The 17,297-nt window shown below is 34.5% G+C and overlaps 1 protein-coding gene across 1 annotated transcript; it reads right to left on the bottom strand.

Moving 5' to 3' along the window:
* Positions 1–620: 620 nt before the first annotated feature.
* LOC132544394 (uncharacterized) lies at positions 621–16,895 on the bottom strand. Its single transcript, XM_060207977.1, has 13 exons — positions 16,842–16,895; positions 11,309–11,439; positions 10,835–10,936; positions 10,274–10,372; positions 7,428–7,482; positions 6,617–6,747; positions 6,143–6,244; positions 5,582–5,680; positions 5,155–5,302; positions 4,425–4,552; positions 3,514–3,641; positions 1,714–1,882; positions 621–1,020 (listed from the first exon to the last, which is right to left on the bottom strand). Exons 2-13 carry the CDS (start codon positions 11,421–11,423, stop codon positions 800–802), a joined length of 1,497 nt encoding a protein of 498 aa, XP_060063960.1. The 5' UTR covers positions 11,424–11,439; positions 16,842–16,895; the 3' UTR covers positions 621–799.
* Positions 16,896–17,297: the final 402 nt, after the last annotated feature.

The following is a 17,297-nucleotide window of genomic DNA, read 5'->3' as shown; positions in this document are numbered from 1 at the left end:
TTATGTAATGAAATTTTGGCAGACAGAAAAAAATGCTAATTTTAACATGTTATATTTGAAAAACGAGCTTGTAACCATGACAACAACCATGAATGAGTAAATTTGTCTCATACAAATATCCGTAGGTTCCTACTCCAGAAGTTCAAAATGCTATTAAGTTTGGAAATATTTTTGTCTTCATTTCCATTATCAATTATTCATTCATTCATTCATTAATTGATCGAAAAGTCAAACTTCTGTTTGTTATGGTACATCATTATTGGGGGAAAAAAGGCAAAATTTTTCTTCAGTTTCATTAAAAATTCCTGGAAGCTAAGGGGTAAAAACATACCAAGCTAGGGGCCGCAGCAAGAGATGTTGGGAGGAAATTCCAAATAGGAATGAATGAAGGAAAGAAACTATATCTAAACATGGGCCTATGCATTGAGAAAGTACTGCTGGAGGAGGAATGTTGAGTGAAGAAGTTATTTGCTCAAATGTCCTTCAGATTGTTTACTTGATCAGGAATGTTAGCTGTATCTTTAATCTTTGGCTCTGCTACAACTTCCACTTCAACCCATGAAAATATCTTACTGAATCATATTACTCTAGGTTTGGCCTCAGTAGGGTGGTATGTGCTATAGTCTTGAGATCTTCAAGTGCCTCATCAGTAAGCCTAGGGTGCAGTTGGCTTTCTTGCTTATTATGTTGATACTTGTTTTAGTTAGATAATCAGAATATGTAACTAACTATTGAGTTATGATGATTTTAGTAATAATATTGGTATAGGCATCGTATACCAAGTTCCCTGATTTATATGTTAAAGCCTTTTCCTGACCACTGTTTCCACCAATGGTATTTCTGTCCCGCCAGCATGGTTGTCATATGCAAATGCCCTCATTCTGTCGAAGTAGAGATCAGTCAACTGTTTTCTCTCTTCATGTGGTCTCTTTTCAGACAGCCCGTTGTAGATCACGTGATAGAACCACGGCTTTATACCTGCCACCACTCTCTCGGCATACTCTGCTTTTGCAGCTGCATCTATAACAAAAGACAGGTGATTTTATATTGATATGTTTATGATTTTTGTCTACTTCTTTTAATGATTGTGTTCTGAAGACAACTGGATTTGAACCTGTAGGGAATATGAATTAAGGTAAGAATGTATAGATATTCTATCCCAAACATCGACATATAAATCCAAAAGTCTTGCTACTAGTCTTAGCACTAATAACACATGTTGATATTAGGGGAATCTAATTTACGGTCCTTATGAACGTCTGGTCTGTTATCCCTCCCATTTAATACTACGATATCCTGGGTGAAAATGAAAATGCTAATTCTAACTTGATTTGATCATGTATATATGATAAAATACATCACAATAGTTTACTTTTCAACTTTCCCTCATATAAAGTTAATGTTATTAATTAGATGTTTTTTTATTGTAAAACAAATTTTCATGATGTACTTAGGTGTTTTCTTTATCCTTTTAGTATAAGTTGGGAGATGGGTTTATATACTACTAATTTAGTAACGATATACTCAAACGACAATGGCAGTGCGAAGAGAAGGAGTAAGAAAAGCACTTAGCTCAGACACCTCCGCACTCGTCGGCAGCCATAAAGGTAAGAGGAAGTTTTTTTTAATCTTTTGTTGTTGGGATACAAAGATGGGTGTAGGTGCTGTATTTGCATATTAAAGTTATGGTAATTATTACTGAAATGAGAGTACCTTTATCTACAATATCGAATGTAGGATGTTGCAATGTATTGATGAATGAACGAACGGATACCAGCTCTAAACCTAATTGCTTCGCCATGCCACCATGTGTAAATGGACGGCTGTGGTCTTCCTCTGTCCTGTATATATCCACATCAAAGTTAGCATCAAGGAATTCTTCCTGTAACGGAATTGGACACTAGTGTCAACTCTCAGTCCAACACCACTGAACATGAAACATAAACATGCAATTCGTAATCTAACATTAGGCATCGGACACCAGCTATTCATGAAGAACTGATATAATTTAAATCAATTTTGGTCTGAAACATCATTGGGTGAAGAAAAATCAGTTTCGCATAAACAGAAGAATTCAGCCCCCGAAGACTAAAGGGGATAGGGAAAATCGATCAATTTATTTAAAATCAATCTTGTTCTTCAAGAATTGCAGGATATTACAAAAAAAAAATGGTCGGTCTGAAGCTTGCTTTAGTAAAGGGAAATCAGTTTTTTATAACTGGTGGGTTTCGGTCCTCTGGGGTTAGAGGGATATGGTCCTACAGGGAAAATCTGTCAATTTCTCGATTTTCAGGATATTGTCCAAAATTGGTCTGAAATATGTTTGGATGAAGAGAATCATTTTGTATAAAGAACAATTTTTTGGTCCCCTTGTGCCAGAAAAAAGGAGAAAATCTAACCCCAAGGAGATTTAGTTCATTTTTATATCATTGCTTTGCACCATCGATAATTCATTTGGATCACCATCCCATACCTCAATATCTTGCTTCTAAAGAAATGAAAAGTTGTGCGTTTATGACTTAAAACCCCAGGACCTCTGGTTTACCTATTCATCCAACATTAGGAATTGGACACCAGTGTAGCAGCTCACCTCATCAGCTAACATTAGTGTCAGCTCTCAAATCCTGAACAACTGGACATGAAAAAGGTTTAGCTCACCTGACCCGATGGGCACACTTTTAAAGTCACAGGGGCCAAATTTTATGAATTTAAATGACTGCGTCTCATCTACCAAAGTCCCTAGAAGCATGGTATTTGGTCTGTAGGTTGATAGGATGAAGCCAAACAAAGGCATGAATTTGATCCATATTCAAATCACTGGGGTCAATTTTAGATAACCTTCCTCGAAGCTGCTTGTTGTGGAAATTGGTTAAAATTCATTGAATATATCGCCTTTCGATTCTATTTTTTATTATCATTAAATTCTTCGTGAGCGGGGCAGGCTCAGTGGGCCTCTTGTTCAGATCAGCATCTAACATTAAGACTAAACAAGAAACTTTAATATTTACCTCATGATATAACACAAGGAATAAGACTCTAACGTCAGCTCTTAAGTCACACACTGAACAAAAAACAAAGGACTATATATAGCACATGATCTAACACTAGGAATCAGACTCTATTGTCAGCTCTCAAATTACAACACTAGGAATCAGACTCTAGCGTCAGCTCTCAAGTTACGTACTGGACACAAACATCTTTATAACTCATAATCAAACACTACACAAAAAAATACTGAGACGTTGATGTTCCTGGTATGCTCCTGCATTACGTATCAGAATTGATCCTGTGAAAGCACAACTGAATACTCAAATTGTATATGTGAGCAAGAATACTTCTCAACCGTTTTACATTTTCTTACTTATATGACATACCTACTGACATGTCTTATGATGTCCTAGATATCAGTATGACATCCTTCACACCTGTGTTACATTGTCATATTTATAATGATATACTTGTACCTACTTACCTGTGTTATGATGAGAGTTATCAGTATGACATCCTTCTCACCTGTGTTATCAATCCATCCTGAAGCATGGTATTGAGCAGCTTCCCTAGTCGAGGCATTCCACCCGATATTGGATGTAAATTTTTACCTGTCTTATCAACACCACAGTTCAGTACCACCAGATAACCGCCTGTGTAATAATGTAACAGTTAAGATATGAGACTCTTCAACAATATTAAAATTGACAACCACTCTCTTCATATGACATGGATATAGGCTTTCCGCATCATAAAAAAACGAGGCTGCTTTCAAACAGTACCACGTGTTATAAGGGGAAAATCTGCGTTTCCTGTTTCTGAAAATAAATTAGTGTCGGTCGGTCGGTAGGAAGGGAGGGATTTTAAAACATTTCTGTCAAATGCTGAGTTTCAACTTGTTTACGGGAGGGGATGCAAAAATAAACAGATAGAAGATTGGTAAATATCACTTGTCTGGAACACCCGATCTCATCTAAGTTCATGATATTTTTAGGTAAGTGCGTACGTTACAGGAACAAACCAATGACGGCATGGCAAACGCTATTTTCCTCCGTAGGTGTCAAGAGAATGTTTCACATCGGTTTGTATAAATATGTATGTTTCAAGTGTCTCAAGGTTAATTTGCCTCATGGCGCTACTACTGCCGGGGATCGCCAACAAACATTAGCAAAATCAACCCGGAGATTGTAAAATGTTGAAAACAAAATGATCGGTAGCAAAAAGGTAGGGAAGGTCGGGAAACAGAAAACATTACTTCCCTTCTAACTAGTCTTATTATGTTGTATGTCTCAGGTTTCGAGCAAACTTCTCCCTTACTTAAGAACTTTTTAACAACAATTCTATTTTTGTATCTCAAGAAACAGAATGAATTACTGACAAATATGTCCTCATTTGATATTTCTGTGTTAGTTTTATCAAATCCTTATTGTCGATACCTGGACTTAGCTCCTTTCCTCGTAGGTAGACAAATCTTTCCCAGTCCTTTGCAGATTGCTCTTTTATCAACGCCTTCTCCTTCTCATTACCATCACAAGACAATGTTCCTCCCTCTATTCGGCACGGTCTGGACATGCAAAATAATTTGAAGGTTCGTACTTTAGTAGGAAATCATGTGGATGGTTGATTGGTTGACAGTATAGCGACAAGAACTTCCAACAGCTTGTTTTTTTTCTTGTGATGATTAATGTATCGAGCAGATAACTATAACAGGTACCTGTAGGAAAGCATTTGAAACGCCTTCTATGTTCATATATAATACATGTTCATTGATATTTCTAAACTCTTTTTTTATCTGTCGTTTACCTTAATCTCAACATAAGCAACAATGGACAATTTTTCCCCTCATGTATTTTTATCATTTCTCGGTAGTAACAAACCTGCTTGCCCAGGTTAAGTTGTCTACATATCACATATGTCGATAGCTAACGAATACGTGGTTTTAAGTGAGAGGATACAAGAAATCTACATAGTGATATTCTAGAAATACGTTTACTATACGGCAGTTCAGTTGATATAACAGATTGACTAAAAAAAGAAAAACGTATAAAAAGTTTTCTAGATAATAAACATCTCTTATGTTAACGTTTTTGTTATGTCCAAAATGCGTACATCACATATATAATTCTGAATACACAGCAGATAGTTGTAAATTTGAATTATACTGACCTTCGTGACAAGTTATGCACTACAATGGAGGAAAATGCCAGATCTACTGAATTGTTTGGAAGACATTCTTCGTACATTGAACGACCAATTGCAGCCTGGAAAACACTGGAGGATAGCTTGAGTCTATCTTGTCCTTCATCTTCTGTGCCTGAAGATATGTTTGTTTTATTGTTCGAATCTATATTGTGTATACTACAATGTGATTAAACTGAACTATGAAATTAGATTAAAAAAAGAAGCTTAAACTTTGGCCGTAAAACATCTTCGTTTCTTCCCGTGTTTTATGATATAAGATAAAGACATTGTCAAGTTATGAAAGATTCATAAGTGTGAAAGATGTATAACGGAAAAAACATTTTATTGAAATTCTTGTCCAACAACGTCTCCTCCCGAACATGTATCGAAAGTGATAATGAAAATCGGTTACCTTCAATAACCCGATATAGCAAGTTGAAGTCGTTGGTTGCTTGATCTTCGTGGTATATCATGACGGGTTTGGCCGCCCCGGACATCTCCTGTATTGTGGCTGTTGTAGGGAGATATATAAAGATATCATTTCGTTCATGTTAGTTGATTTTTTACGATTGTCTCAGTGACGTAATTATTTTCTTTGTTGGCATCAATTATGATGTATGTACAAATATCTAACGCATCGGTGGCATTTCAATAACCCAAAAAATGGTAAAAAGATTACAAAACACTGGAAAAATAAATTACAGCGTAAAACGCTTATAATACACTGAAAAAATAAATAGTAAATAGCTTACAAAACACTGAAAAAAATAAATAACAGGGTGAAAAGCTTACAAAACTCTGAAAAACATAAGAGGTTTAAAAGCGTAAAATCACACCGCAAAAAAAAATATAACATGATAAAAAAATAAAATATCGACAATAAAACAGTTCACTCTTACCCTGTATACAATATTTGATGTGATTTAAGAATACGGCTGATACATTGTTTTATTATGGTGCTTTATCAACTTACTAATGGCATTGTTTAATAAGTTGAGAGATGTCCGTCCATCCGCTGTCCCGAAATCTGCTATCGTGATCGGCATGTGTACGCTTTGTCGTTTACATATCTCTTCTGAAAAAATTACGCAAACGATATGTGAAATATTTGTATTTTAGTACATGTCGTAGTCACCTAATCAAATGGAACTTTCCTTTCTCACCAAATAAGTATCCATAAGGGGTTAAAAAACTTGGGATGAATTAGTGCTGTGTCACTTTCTTCTTGTATTTTTCTGTGTTAAGCCGATGTGGATTTTTTTTTATATAAATTATCGAGGAACGCGCGTACGTTAAAATCGATTTCCAACGATCTAGCTTTCACTTTCTAAACGAAAGCTGGAATTTGAGTGATCTTTTATCAATAACAACAATAAAAATATATCATATATTTCAGCACAGGCTGCTTCTGGTTTGCTTGGGTGTATTAACAAATAATGTTCTTTACCAATGCATCTAAGAATGGTGGACTGGCTGAGATACAGTGAGTAACCGTTGGCTGCATACATGCCACTTCCGAATTTGTCGTCATAACTGTCCACCATTGTCGAATATCGCTTCATGTTGTAGTTTCCATGTCTGGAAAAGCATAAGTCGTATATTACATATATATTATCAATAAGACAAAGTAGAAAATGGTCAGGGAATATCTATGGTGATAATTAAGTTAACACCGAGGTATCTTCAGTGAGGTTCATGAAAGTTTAGGTACAACCTACTTAATCTTAATTTTGAATTTTCTTTCGATGATTTTCCCTCGGTTGCCTTCATCATTAAATACTTTAACATCACTATACAGCTGTATGCTGTAACATCACTTAGCATTATCTTAGCACGACGAAATAGCTGTATGATGTAATATCACTAAGTATCATTCTAGAACGATGAAACAGTTGTATGATGTAACATCACTTAGCATCATTCTAGAACGACGAAACAGTTGTATGATGTAACATCACTTAGTATCCTTATAGAACGACGAAATAGCTGTATGACGTAACATCACTTAGCATCATTCTAGAACGACGAAACAGTTGTATGACGTAACATCACTTAGCATCATTCTAGAACGACGAAACAGTTGCATGATGTAACATCACTTAGCGTCTTCCTAGGAGGACGAAACTGGAAGGGCAGCGATCATTTTGACACACAAAAATTGAAATTGTTAGCAAAATGACTGCCAAATGCTGACTTCTTATTGGTCAAAAATTAAATATTATTCAATTTTCACATTACTTCGTTTATGCTTCCATTACATGGGCAAGGGATATAACTGGACATTGGAGAGACCAAGTTCAATCATTAAGGTTGCTGGTGCAAATGTATCACCAGATTATGAACATTTTTGTAATTTCAATGCCAATGCTACAACGTGAGAAAAAACCACTAGGCAACTAGGTCTCGAACTCGAAACCCAGAGGTAAAGTGCATTAGTGATTATGACGTACAATACACCTTTCGGCATTGATGATTTGCGTTTGAAATTCTGGTGATTGTGGAATCTAACACATTAAATTCATGAACTTATGTCGTCTTGATTTTTCTAAAAAATATTTACCAAGATAAGATAAAACAGCGGCTGTATGTGACGACTGTTATTTAATTATCATCCTTAAAAAGACTTTAATATCTTGTCTGCTATCTCCATCAAGGATGATGGGCTCGTTATTACTAAAAAATGTTTGTGTTGTGGCTTCGAGCTTGTTCCCTTGACAAATGATAGGGTCACAGATGGGATGGTACAAATGTTGACTTCTGAACCTTACACATGATTTGGAATATTCTGCTTACAGTTCATTTGTGAATTTTAAACAAAGAAACTATCTGGGTAAAAGAAATATCTGTTTTTAATTCTATCCAAAACATAAACAATGCATTCTGAGTTGATATTCCTTGTATATGGAATATATCTGGACAATTGACAATAGCAGCATGGATCTTCTCGAACTGATCGCTGCTCCATTCTGTCCATGCTATCATATCGCCATTGTCCATACATTTGAGCTCAAATAAAAGAGAGGTAATGTCGTCTCACAAATCACAACTGATTCCCAAAACATCATTGCTGATGTATGTAGATTTGTCATTCATATGGCATGTTAATTTATCCTTATTGGAAACAGTCACTGTGACATCAGTATTCTAATCCTTTCCAACGAAATGCTTAGAGCATACCCTAGCTTTTTAGAATACCAGATATGATGATTAAACAATAACTGGTGCCTTGCTCTTTTTGGTATCTTTATTGTGTTTTCCATGTATTTGCAACATATACTACATTACGATGTGAGGCTGGGGCATAGAAAAGGTCATCTACACCAAGACATTTACTATTTGACGGAGTTGTACCAGTTTTTTCGCCTTCATAATTACATTTTGCATCGCATACATCGTTGTCATTTTTTTTATTGTCATTGTCGTCCGGCCTAGGTATTTTCTTTAAATATTTAACATAGCGCTTTGGACATATTTTCATGTTCTCTTTGCCTGTAACAGAGACACCTTCTCTGGATAAAAGCTTTAGCATCCATGGCTGAACACTAAGAGGATGGGCGCCATCACCTAATTTGAAGTACTTAAACTTGGTAGTGCGTTCAAACCCAATACACGTGTTTTCCATTTTAAATGTAAACAGAAATTATTTTTTTACAAACAAAAATGGGATATGATTTTCTATTCAAAAGATAAAGATGATAAACAAAAACTATATTATTAATTTTAAATTAATTTTTAAAAAGTCAGAATAATGGTCCAACAGTTGTTTAACTGTTGTTGTAATGTTTGATGCAATCGACCCACTAACTGAGATAAAAAAATGTATATATAATATCGTGTGCCTTTTTCACCCTTTATGTAACACCTCCTTTTCACGGTATTTTATTCAGACTAATTCAAACACTCAGTTGATGGTATGCTGAACCTTAATTGATACAACGTGTAAGAATTGATTGACTAATAAGAGGAGGTGTACATCCATACAATGAATGTTTGAATTCTCTACTTTTTTTCTTTGTAAAACCTTATTTAGTTCTTACATTTGGGGTATCAATTTTGAAAAAAGGAAAAACAGGATTTTATATCTTAAAAAAGATAAAGATAACATGTCGTGACCTGAAAATCGCATAAAAGAAGTCAAGACGTTCTTGTCGGAGATGATACAAGGTTATAAAAGTGCTTGACAAAGTGTCAATAAAACATAGTTATCAACACCAAAGAGGTTCACGTGAACTTAGTGATGTTAAAGAGGATACCTTGACCTGACGGTCATAGTACACGTGTCCTTTTGACTCCTGTCATACATCCACAATCGCTTTTTTATCTATTGTATTAATCATCACAACATAAGACCGTGTCGGCTGCTAAGTGTTGAAATATTGCCGTAATTCTGTACCGGTACTAGTAGAAGCAAAAGTTTTTAATTTCAAAATGCTCATAATATCCAAAATGACATCTAAGAATTTCTTAAGGATAAAAGTATACCAGAAACAAACAACTTTTAAACATTTGCCCCAACAATACCGTATTCAACTAATCATTTGAAAGAAACTACCCATATCAATGGATTATCAATATCTAATCTTCGTGATATGATGAATGTTTGATATATATTCCAAATAGACAGCCATTTAATTCAATGTAATGCAATGGTATCCTTGTAACTCTTACATTTTTCTCTTTTAGTTGATGATTAAACATTTAGATCTGCACAATTTTGTTCGAAACGGTCCCTCACAATGTCTAAATGCTCCTATCAGTCATCGATGATTGTTCATCCACTCTCTTGTCAAGATTTCTTTAGATTGACATCAGTATGTAGAATGTGCCTGAAGATATGTTTGTTTTATTGTTCGAATCTATATTGTGTATACTACAATGTGATTAAACTGAACTATGAAATTAGATTAAAAAAGAAGCTTAAACTTTGGCCGTAAAACATCTTCGTTTCTTCCCGTGTTTTATGATATAAGATAAAGACATTGTCAAGTTATGAAAGATTCATAAGTGTGAAAGATGTATAACGGAAAAAACATTTTATTGAAATTCTTGTCCAACAACGTCTCCTCCCGAACATGTATCGAAAGTGATAATGAAAATCGGTTACCTTCAATAACCCGATATAGCAAGTTGAAGTCGTTGGTTGCTTGATCTTCGTGGTATATCATGACGGGTTTGGCCGCCCCGGACATCTCCTGTATTGTGGCTGTTGTAGGGAGATATATAAAGATATCATTTCGTTCATGTTAGTTGATTTTTTACGATTGTCTCAGTGACGTAATTATTTTCTTTGTTGGCATCAATTATGATGTATGTACAAATATCTAACGCATCGGTGGCATTTCAATAACCCAAAAAATGGTAAAAAGATTACAAAACACTGGAAAAATAAATTACAGCGTAAAACGCTTATAATACACTGAAAAAATAAATAGTAAATAGCTTACAAAACACTGAAAAAAATAAATAACAGGGTGAAAAGCTTACAAAACTCTGAAAAACATAAGAGGTTTAAAAGCGTAAAATCACACCGCAAAAAAAAATATAACATGATAAAAAAATAAAATATCGACAATAAAACAGTTCACTCTTACCCTGTATACAATATTTGATGTGATTTAAGAATACGGCTGATACATTGTTTTATTATGGTGCTTTATCAACTTACTAATGGCATTGTTTAATAAGTTGAGAGATGTCCGTCCATCCGCTGTCCCGAAATCTGCTATCGTGATCGGCATGTGTACGCTTTGTCGTTTACATATCTCTTCTGAAAAAATTACGCAAACGATATGTGAAATATTTGTATTTTAGTACATGTCGTAGTCACCTAATCAAATGGAACTTTCCTTTCTCACCAAATAAGTATCCATAAGGGGTTAAAAAACTTGGGATGAATTAGTGCTGTGTCACTTTCTTCTTGTATTTTTCTGTGTTAAGCCGATGTGGATTTTTTTTTATATAAATTATCGAGGAACGCGCGTACGTTAAAATCGATTTCCAACGATCTAGCTTTCACTTTCTAAACGAAAGCTGGAATTTGAGTGATCTTTTATCAATAACAACAATAAAAATATATCATATATTTCAGCACAGGCTGCTTCTGGTTTGCTTGGGTGTATTAACAAATAATGTTCTTTACCAATGCATCTAAGAATGGTGGACTGGCTGAGATACAGTGAGTAACCGTTGGCTGCATACATGCCACTTCCGAATTTGTCGTCATAACTGTCCACCATTGTCGAATATCGCTTCATGTTGTAGTTTCCATGTCTGGAAAAGCATAAGTCGTATATTACATATATATTATCAATAAGACAAAGTAGAAAATGGTCAGGGAATATCTATGGTGATAATTAAGTTAACACCGAGGTATCTTCAGTGAGGTTCATGAAAGTTTAGGTACAACCTACTTAATCTTAATTTTGAATTTTCTTTCGATGATTTTCCCTCGGTTGCCTTCATCATTAAATACTTTAACATCACTATACAGCTGTATGCTGTAACATCACTTAGCATTATCTTAGCACGACGAAATAGCTGTATGATGTAATATCACTAAGTATCATTCTAGAACGATGAAACAGTTGTATGATGTAACATCACTTAGCATCATTCTAGAACGACGAAACAGTTGTATGATGTAACATCACTTAGTATCCTTATAGAACGACGAAATAGCTGTATGACGTAACATCACTTAGCATCATTCTAGAACGACGAAACAGTTGTATGACGTAACATCACTTAGCATCATTCTAGAACGACGAAACAGTTGCATGATGTAACATCACTTAGCGTCTTCCTAGGAGGACGAAACTGGAAGGGCAGCGATCATTTTGACACACAAAAATTGAAATTGTTAGCAAAATGACTGCCAAATGCTGACTTCTTATTGGTCAAAAATTAAATATTATTCAATTTTCACATTACTTCGTTTATGCTTCCATTACATGGGCAAGGGATATAACTGGACATTGGAGAGACCAAGTTCAATCATTAAGGTTGCTGGTGCAAATGTATCACCAGATTATGAACATTTTTGTAATTTCAATGCCAATGCTACAACGTGAGAAAAAACCACTAGGCAACTAGGTCTCGAACTCGAAACCCAGAGGTAAAGTGCATTAGTGATTATGACGTACAATACACCTTTCGGCATTGATGATTTGCGTTTGAAATTCTGGTGATTGTGGAATCTAACACATTAAATTCATGAACTTATGTCGTCTTGATTTTTCTAAAAAATATTTACCAAGATAAGATAAAACAGCGGCTGTATGTGACGACTGTTATTTAATTATCATCCTTAAAAAGACTTTAATATCTTGTCTGCTATCTCCATCAAGGATGATGGGCTCGTTATTACTAAAAAATGTTTGTGTTGTGGCTTCGAGCTTGTTCCCTTGACAAATGATAGGGTCACAGATGGGATGGTACAAATGTTGACTTCTGAACCTTACACATGATTTGGAATATTCTGCTTACAGTTCATTTGTGAATTTTAAACAAAGAAACTATCTGGGTAAAAGAAATATCTGTTTTTAATTCTATCCAAAACATAAACAATGCATTCTGAGTTGATATTCCTTGTATATGGAATATATCTGGACAATTGACAATAGCAGCATGGATCTTCTCGAACTGATCGCTGCTCCATTCTGTCCATGCTATCATATCGCCATTGTCCATACATTTGAGCTCAAATAAAAGAGAGGTAATGTCGTCTCACAAATCACAACTGATTCCCAAAACATCATTGCTGATGTATGTAGATTTGTCATTCATATGGCATGTTAATTTATCCTTATTGGAAACAGTCACTGTGACATCAGTATTCTAATCCTTTCCAACGAAATGCTTAGAGCATACCCTAGCTTTTTAGAATACCAGATATGATAATTAAACAATAACTGGTGCCTTGCTCTTTTTGGTATCTTTATTGTGTTTTCCATGTATTTGCAACATATACTACATTACGATGTGAGGCTGGGGCATAGAAAAGGTCATCTACACCAAGACATTTACTATTTGACGGAGTTGTACCAGTTTTTTCGCCTTCATAATTACATTTTGCATCGCATACATCGTTGTCATTTTTTTTATTGTCATTGTAGGTATTTTCTTTAAATATTTAACATAGCGCTTTTTTTTCATGTTCTCTTTGCCTGTAACAGAGACACCTTCTCTGGATAAAAGCTTTAGCATCCATGGCTGAACACTGAGGATGGGCGCCATCACATTTGAAGTACTTAAACTTGGTAGTGCGTTCAAACCCAATACACGTGTTTTCCATTTTAAATGTAAACAGAAATTATTTTTTTACAAACAAAAATGGGATAAGATTTTCTATTCAAAAGATAAAGATAAGAAACAAAAACTGTATCAAAAATAAAAATAACGGCTCTTTGATTAATTTTTAAAAAGTCAGAATAATGGTCCAACAGTTGTTTAACTGTTGTTGTAATGTTTGCTTTGATGCAATCGACCCACTAATTGAGATAAAAAAAAATGTATATATAATATCGTGTGCCTTTTTCACTTTTTTTTCTTTGTAAAACCTTATTTTAGTTCTTACATTTGGGGTATCAATTTTGAAAAAAGGAAAAACAGGATTTTATATCTTAAAAAAGATAAAGATAACATGTTGTGACCTGAAAATCGCATAAAAGAAGTTTCTTGTCGGAGATGATACAAGGTTATAAAAGTGCTTGACAAAGTGTCAATAAAACATAGTTATCAACACCAAAGAGGTTCACGTGAACTTAGTGATGTTAAAGAGGACACCTTGACCTGACGGTCATAGTACACGTGTCCTTTTGACTCATGTCATACATCCACTATCGCTTTTTTAAGTCGGCTGCTAAGTGTTGAAATATTGCCGAAACTCGGTACCGGTACTAGTAGAAGTAAAAGTTTTTAATTTCAAAATGCTCATAATATCCAAAATGACATCTAAGAATTTCTTAAGGATAAAAGTATACCAGAAACAAACAACTTTTAAACATTTGCCCCAACAATACCGTATTCAACTAATCATTTGGCTCTATCAATGGATTAGCAATATCTAATCTTCGTGATATAAATTTTTGATATACATTCCAAATGCAGCCATTTAATTCAATGTAATGCAATGGTATCCTTGTAACTCTTACATTTTTCTCTTTTAGTTGATTAAACTTTAATATCTGCACAATTTTGTTCGAAACGGTCCCTCACAATGTCTTAACGCTCCTTTCAGTCATCGATGATTGTTCATCCACTCTCTTGTCAAGATTTCTTTAGATTCGCATCGGTATGCAGAATGTGTCTGATATTTTTCTGTTGATGCTTTGTTTAAGTTGTTTTACTGATTCCTAGTGTACATACCCAAAAGTTGCTATAGCTGTCTCTGAATGGTAAATATAAAAAATACTAAAATCTTTGAGACGCCTACGACAAGTAACGAGAACCGAAGTTGTCAATACGTTTCTTCTAAGTGAAGTTTCAGATTTATATATCATTCTCTGTAGAATTAGACAGTAAAGGTAGGAGACAATACCATGTGACTTATGATAATATTTAGTTGTGATATTACATTTGAAGTTGATCACTTGATTGAGAATGTCACATAGTTTACTGTTTTATCAACTTTCTGACATTGCCGACAAACTGGCTTGGAGCGGAGAAATGTGAATTGTAATATGTCACAAAGATAGATTATCATCATCAACGGGAACGATGGCCGCTATATTAAAGCTCGCGTCAGAATGATATTCATGGCAACGACTTGGCGATTCGTGAGTATAACAGGGATTAGGTCATGGAGAACCCACCAATATAAACATGTGCAACATAACCAGGTTGAGACTACATGATCAACTGACTCATAAACTGTACATTCAAATTTCCTCAAAATAGAGAGAGGCAATACATAGTATTATGATATAAATTGTATTCTAAAGAGACAACGGGATTGTGTTGTAAATGGCTGTTTATTCATACTGATGTGTACATTGTGCACAAGTGTAATTGTACTGATATAATTCAAGTTCAGTTATGGTGTTATCATCAAAATCAGATAAGTGATTATATGTTTGGTGCATATTTACTCGATCATTCAGACTCTAACTTATTTTACATACTAATTATGGGAAAATAATGTTTGAATTGAGGTCATCACAAAAAAAAATAAATTTCACTTTTATTCAGTCAGTGATGTTTCTTATAATTCTTATAAGATATTCATTTGAAAATTCAATTGCTGCATACCGAAGTTTGTACAAATGTTGCTATTATATTACCTAATCACTTAGTATATTGCTGTCAAATATCCTGCCATCAATTTGATTTAAAAAGACAATCTGTAATTATCTATAAGTTCATGTGTATAATTCAGTTTCTACTATCTTCTTTCAGAATGAAGCAAAGAGAATAACAGTAACGGTGTTTTTTTTTAAACTGAGAAATAGCAGTTTTTCCAGAGATTGAATTTTGTAGAGATTCACGAGGAAATAGTCTTACATACACGTGACAAAACAAATGAAATCACGCCCAGAGTAAATGATTTCATGGTTTGGTTATGTAGGCTATGGTTTATTATTCATAAGGAAGCGTTAACGATTTCGATCTCTGTAATTATGTCACTATACATGTGATAAATCTTCGACTTTAGTTATGAAAGATGTTATTTTTCTCTTTTGCTATATCTCTTGTTAACCAATATATGTATGTATGTATGTATAAAATAAAGCAAGGTACATTTTTCAGCTACCTCACTTTGTCGACACCGGTTTCTGCGTAGCAAATCTAATCTCAACGTCACATGATATTTCTACTATGTACCCCACTTTAATGGTGAAGTGTTGCACACAGTGTGTCGACATAGCATACACCGCTCAAGAAAATTTCACGTAGAACACTGGAGTGTAACATACTGTGTGTTAACAGAATGCTGTAAAAGTGAGGCCGTTTTAAAGTCCCTCACTACACCGTTGTGGTGGTGTAATATATGTACCTAACTACGCTGAATGAGCATTACCACTCTGTTTACAAACATAAAGTGTGGTAATGTGTTACCATTACTATCATTATTTATTTTAGCCTTTTCGAGCTCTAATGAATATTTTATTTGTATAACTTTCTTTGCTATGGAAACTGTTTATTCATATGAGCGCGTGTATCTCATTTTGTATTTTTGTATGATATGACACTTATATTAAGTTGGATTTGAGTGTATGTACCTCAGTTTGTCTATACAACGGTATGACATAACATATTTGTGTGTATTTGTTCAAAGAAAATTGTAAAATATGTAGATATGTGTTACTGTTATTTTGTGTGAAACTTGTTTTCAATCTCGACTTATGTTTTCCATAACCCTGGTTCTCCCTGTGGTTTCGGCAATGGTGATAATAATTTAGTAAAGAGAAACCAATATTCCCATTATTGTATTTTCTTCTGGAATTAGTGTGGCACAAGTGTCAAATAATATTTTCGAAGACTTAGCAAATTAAGTTTATTCTTTTTCCTTTTCTTCAAAATGTGTGACATTTGACCAAACATTGATTTTACGTACGATGGACGACAATTTAAAATCCATTTGACTGAAGTTATCTAAACTGGCGTGAATGTCATAATATTGTTGCATTTGATTAGATTAATGTAATACACATATATATTGTTGAAAAACTAACCTGCGATGTAGGATGCCCTGTCGCCATAATGGAAAAGACCTTGAAATTTTCTGATGGTTTTGCATGAGTATTGAAAAGGCCTTCATCTTGGAAAAGAAACTTAAGCGTTGTCCCACTTTACGTCGATCAGCACGGACCACGTGATTATCATATCGTTTGCTCGCATGCACAGGTAAGTTATATAATGCCTCTGTTCTGTTAAGAGCCATCAGCTACTATCATAAATCTATTATTAGATTCACCCAACATTCTGACAAAGGTACGTAGCATATTGCATGGTGATACGCATTTTCTGCATCCTTTACGGCGAAGAATTATTTTCTTTTCTTCTCTAGGTTTGAGAAAATAAGAACAAATAATACCGTAATGTTAACGTATTGACCAGGTGATCCGGAAGGGCGAGTTTCTACTGCTTCTTATTTCCCTGTCCTTTTTCATGAGTATCCGTGTAAATAT

The sequence above is a fragment of the Ylistrum balloti genome, unplaced genomic scaffold, assembly GCF_031769215.1.
Source record: "Ylistrum balloti isolate Yb309-2 unplaced genomic scaffold, AGI_CSIRO_Ybal_v1 Utg369796, whole genome shotgun sequence".
NCBI classification, from domain to species: domain Eukaryota; kingdom Metazoa; phylum Mollusca; class Bivalvia; order Pectinida; family Pectinidae; genus Ylistrum; species Ylistrum balloti.
The sequence above is the reverse complement of the archived record's forward strand: the minus strand, read 5'-3'. Positions and strand labels throughout refer to the sequence as shown.

Coding starts and splice junctions, on each gene's coding strand:
- LOC132544394 (XM_060207977.1), bottom strand. CDS start 11,423: ATGAAGCGATATTCGACAATGGTGGACAGTTATGACGACAAATTCGGA. Junction 6,245..6,616: donor CACCATTCTTAGATGCATTG/GTAAAGAACATT, acceptor TAATTTTTTCAG/AAGAGATATGTAAACGACAA. Junction 5,681..6,142: donor CTTATTAAACAATGCCATTA/GTAAGTTGATAA, acceptor TCCCTACAACAG/CCACAATACAGGAGATGTCC.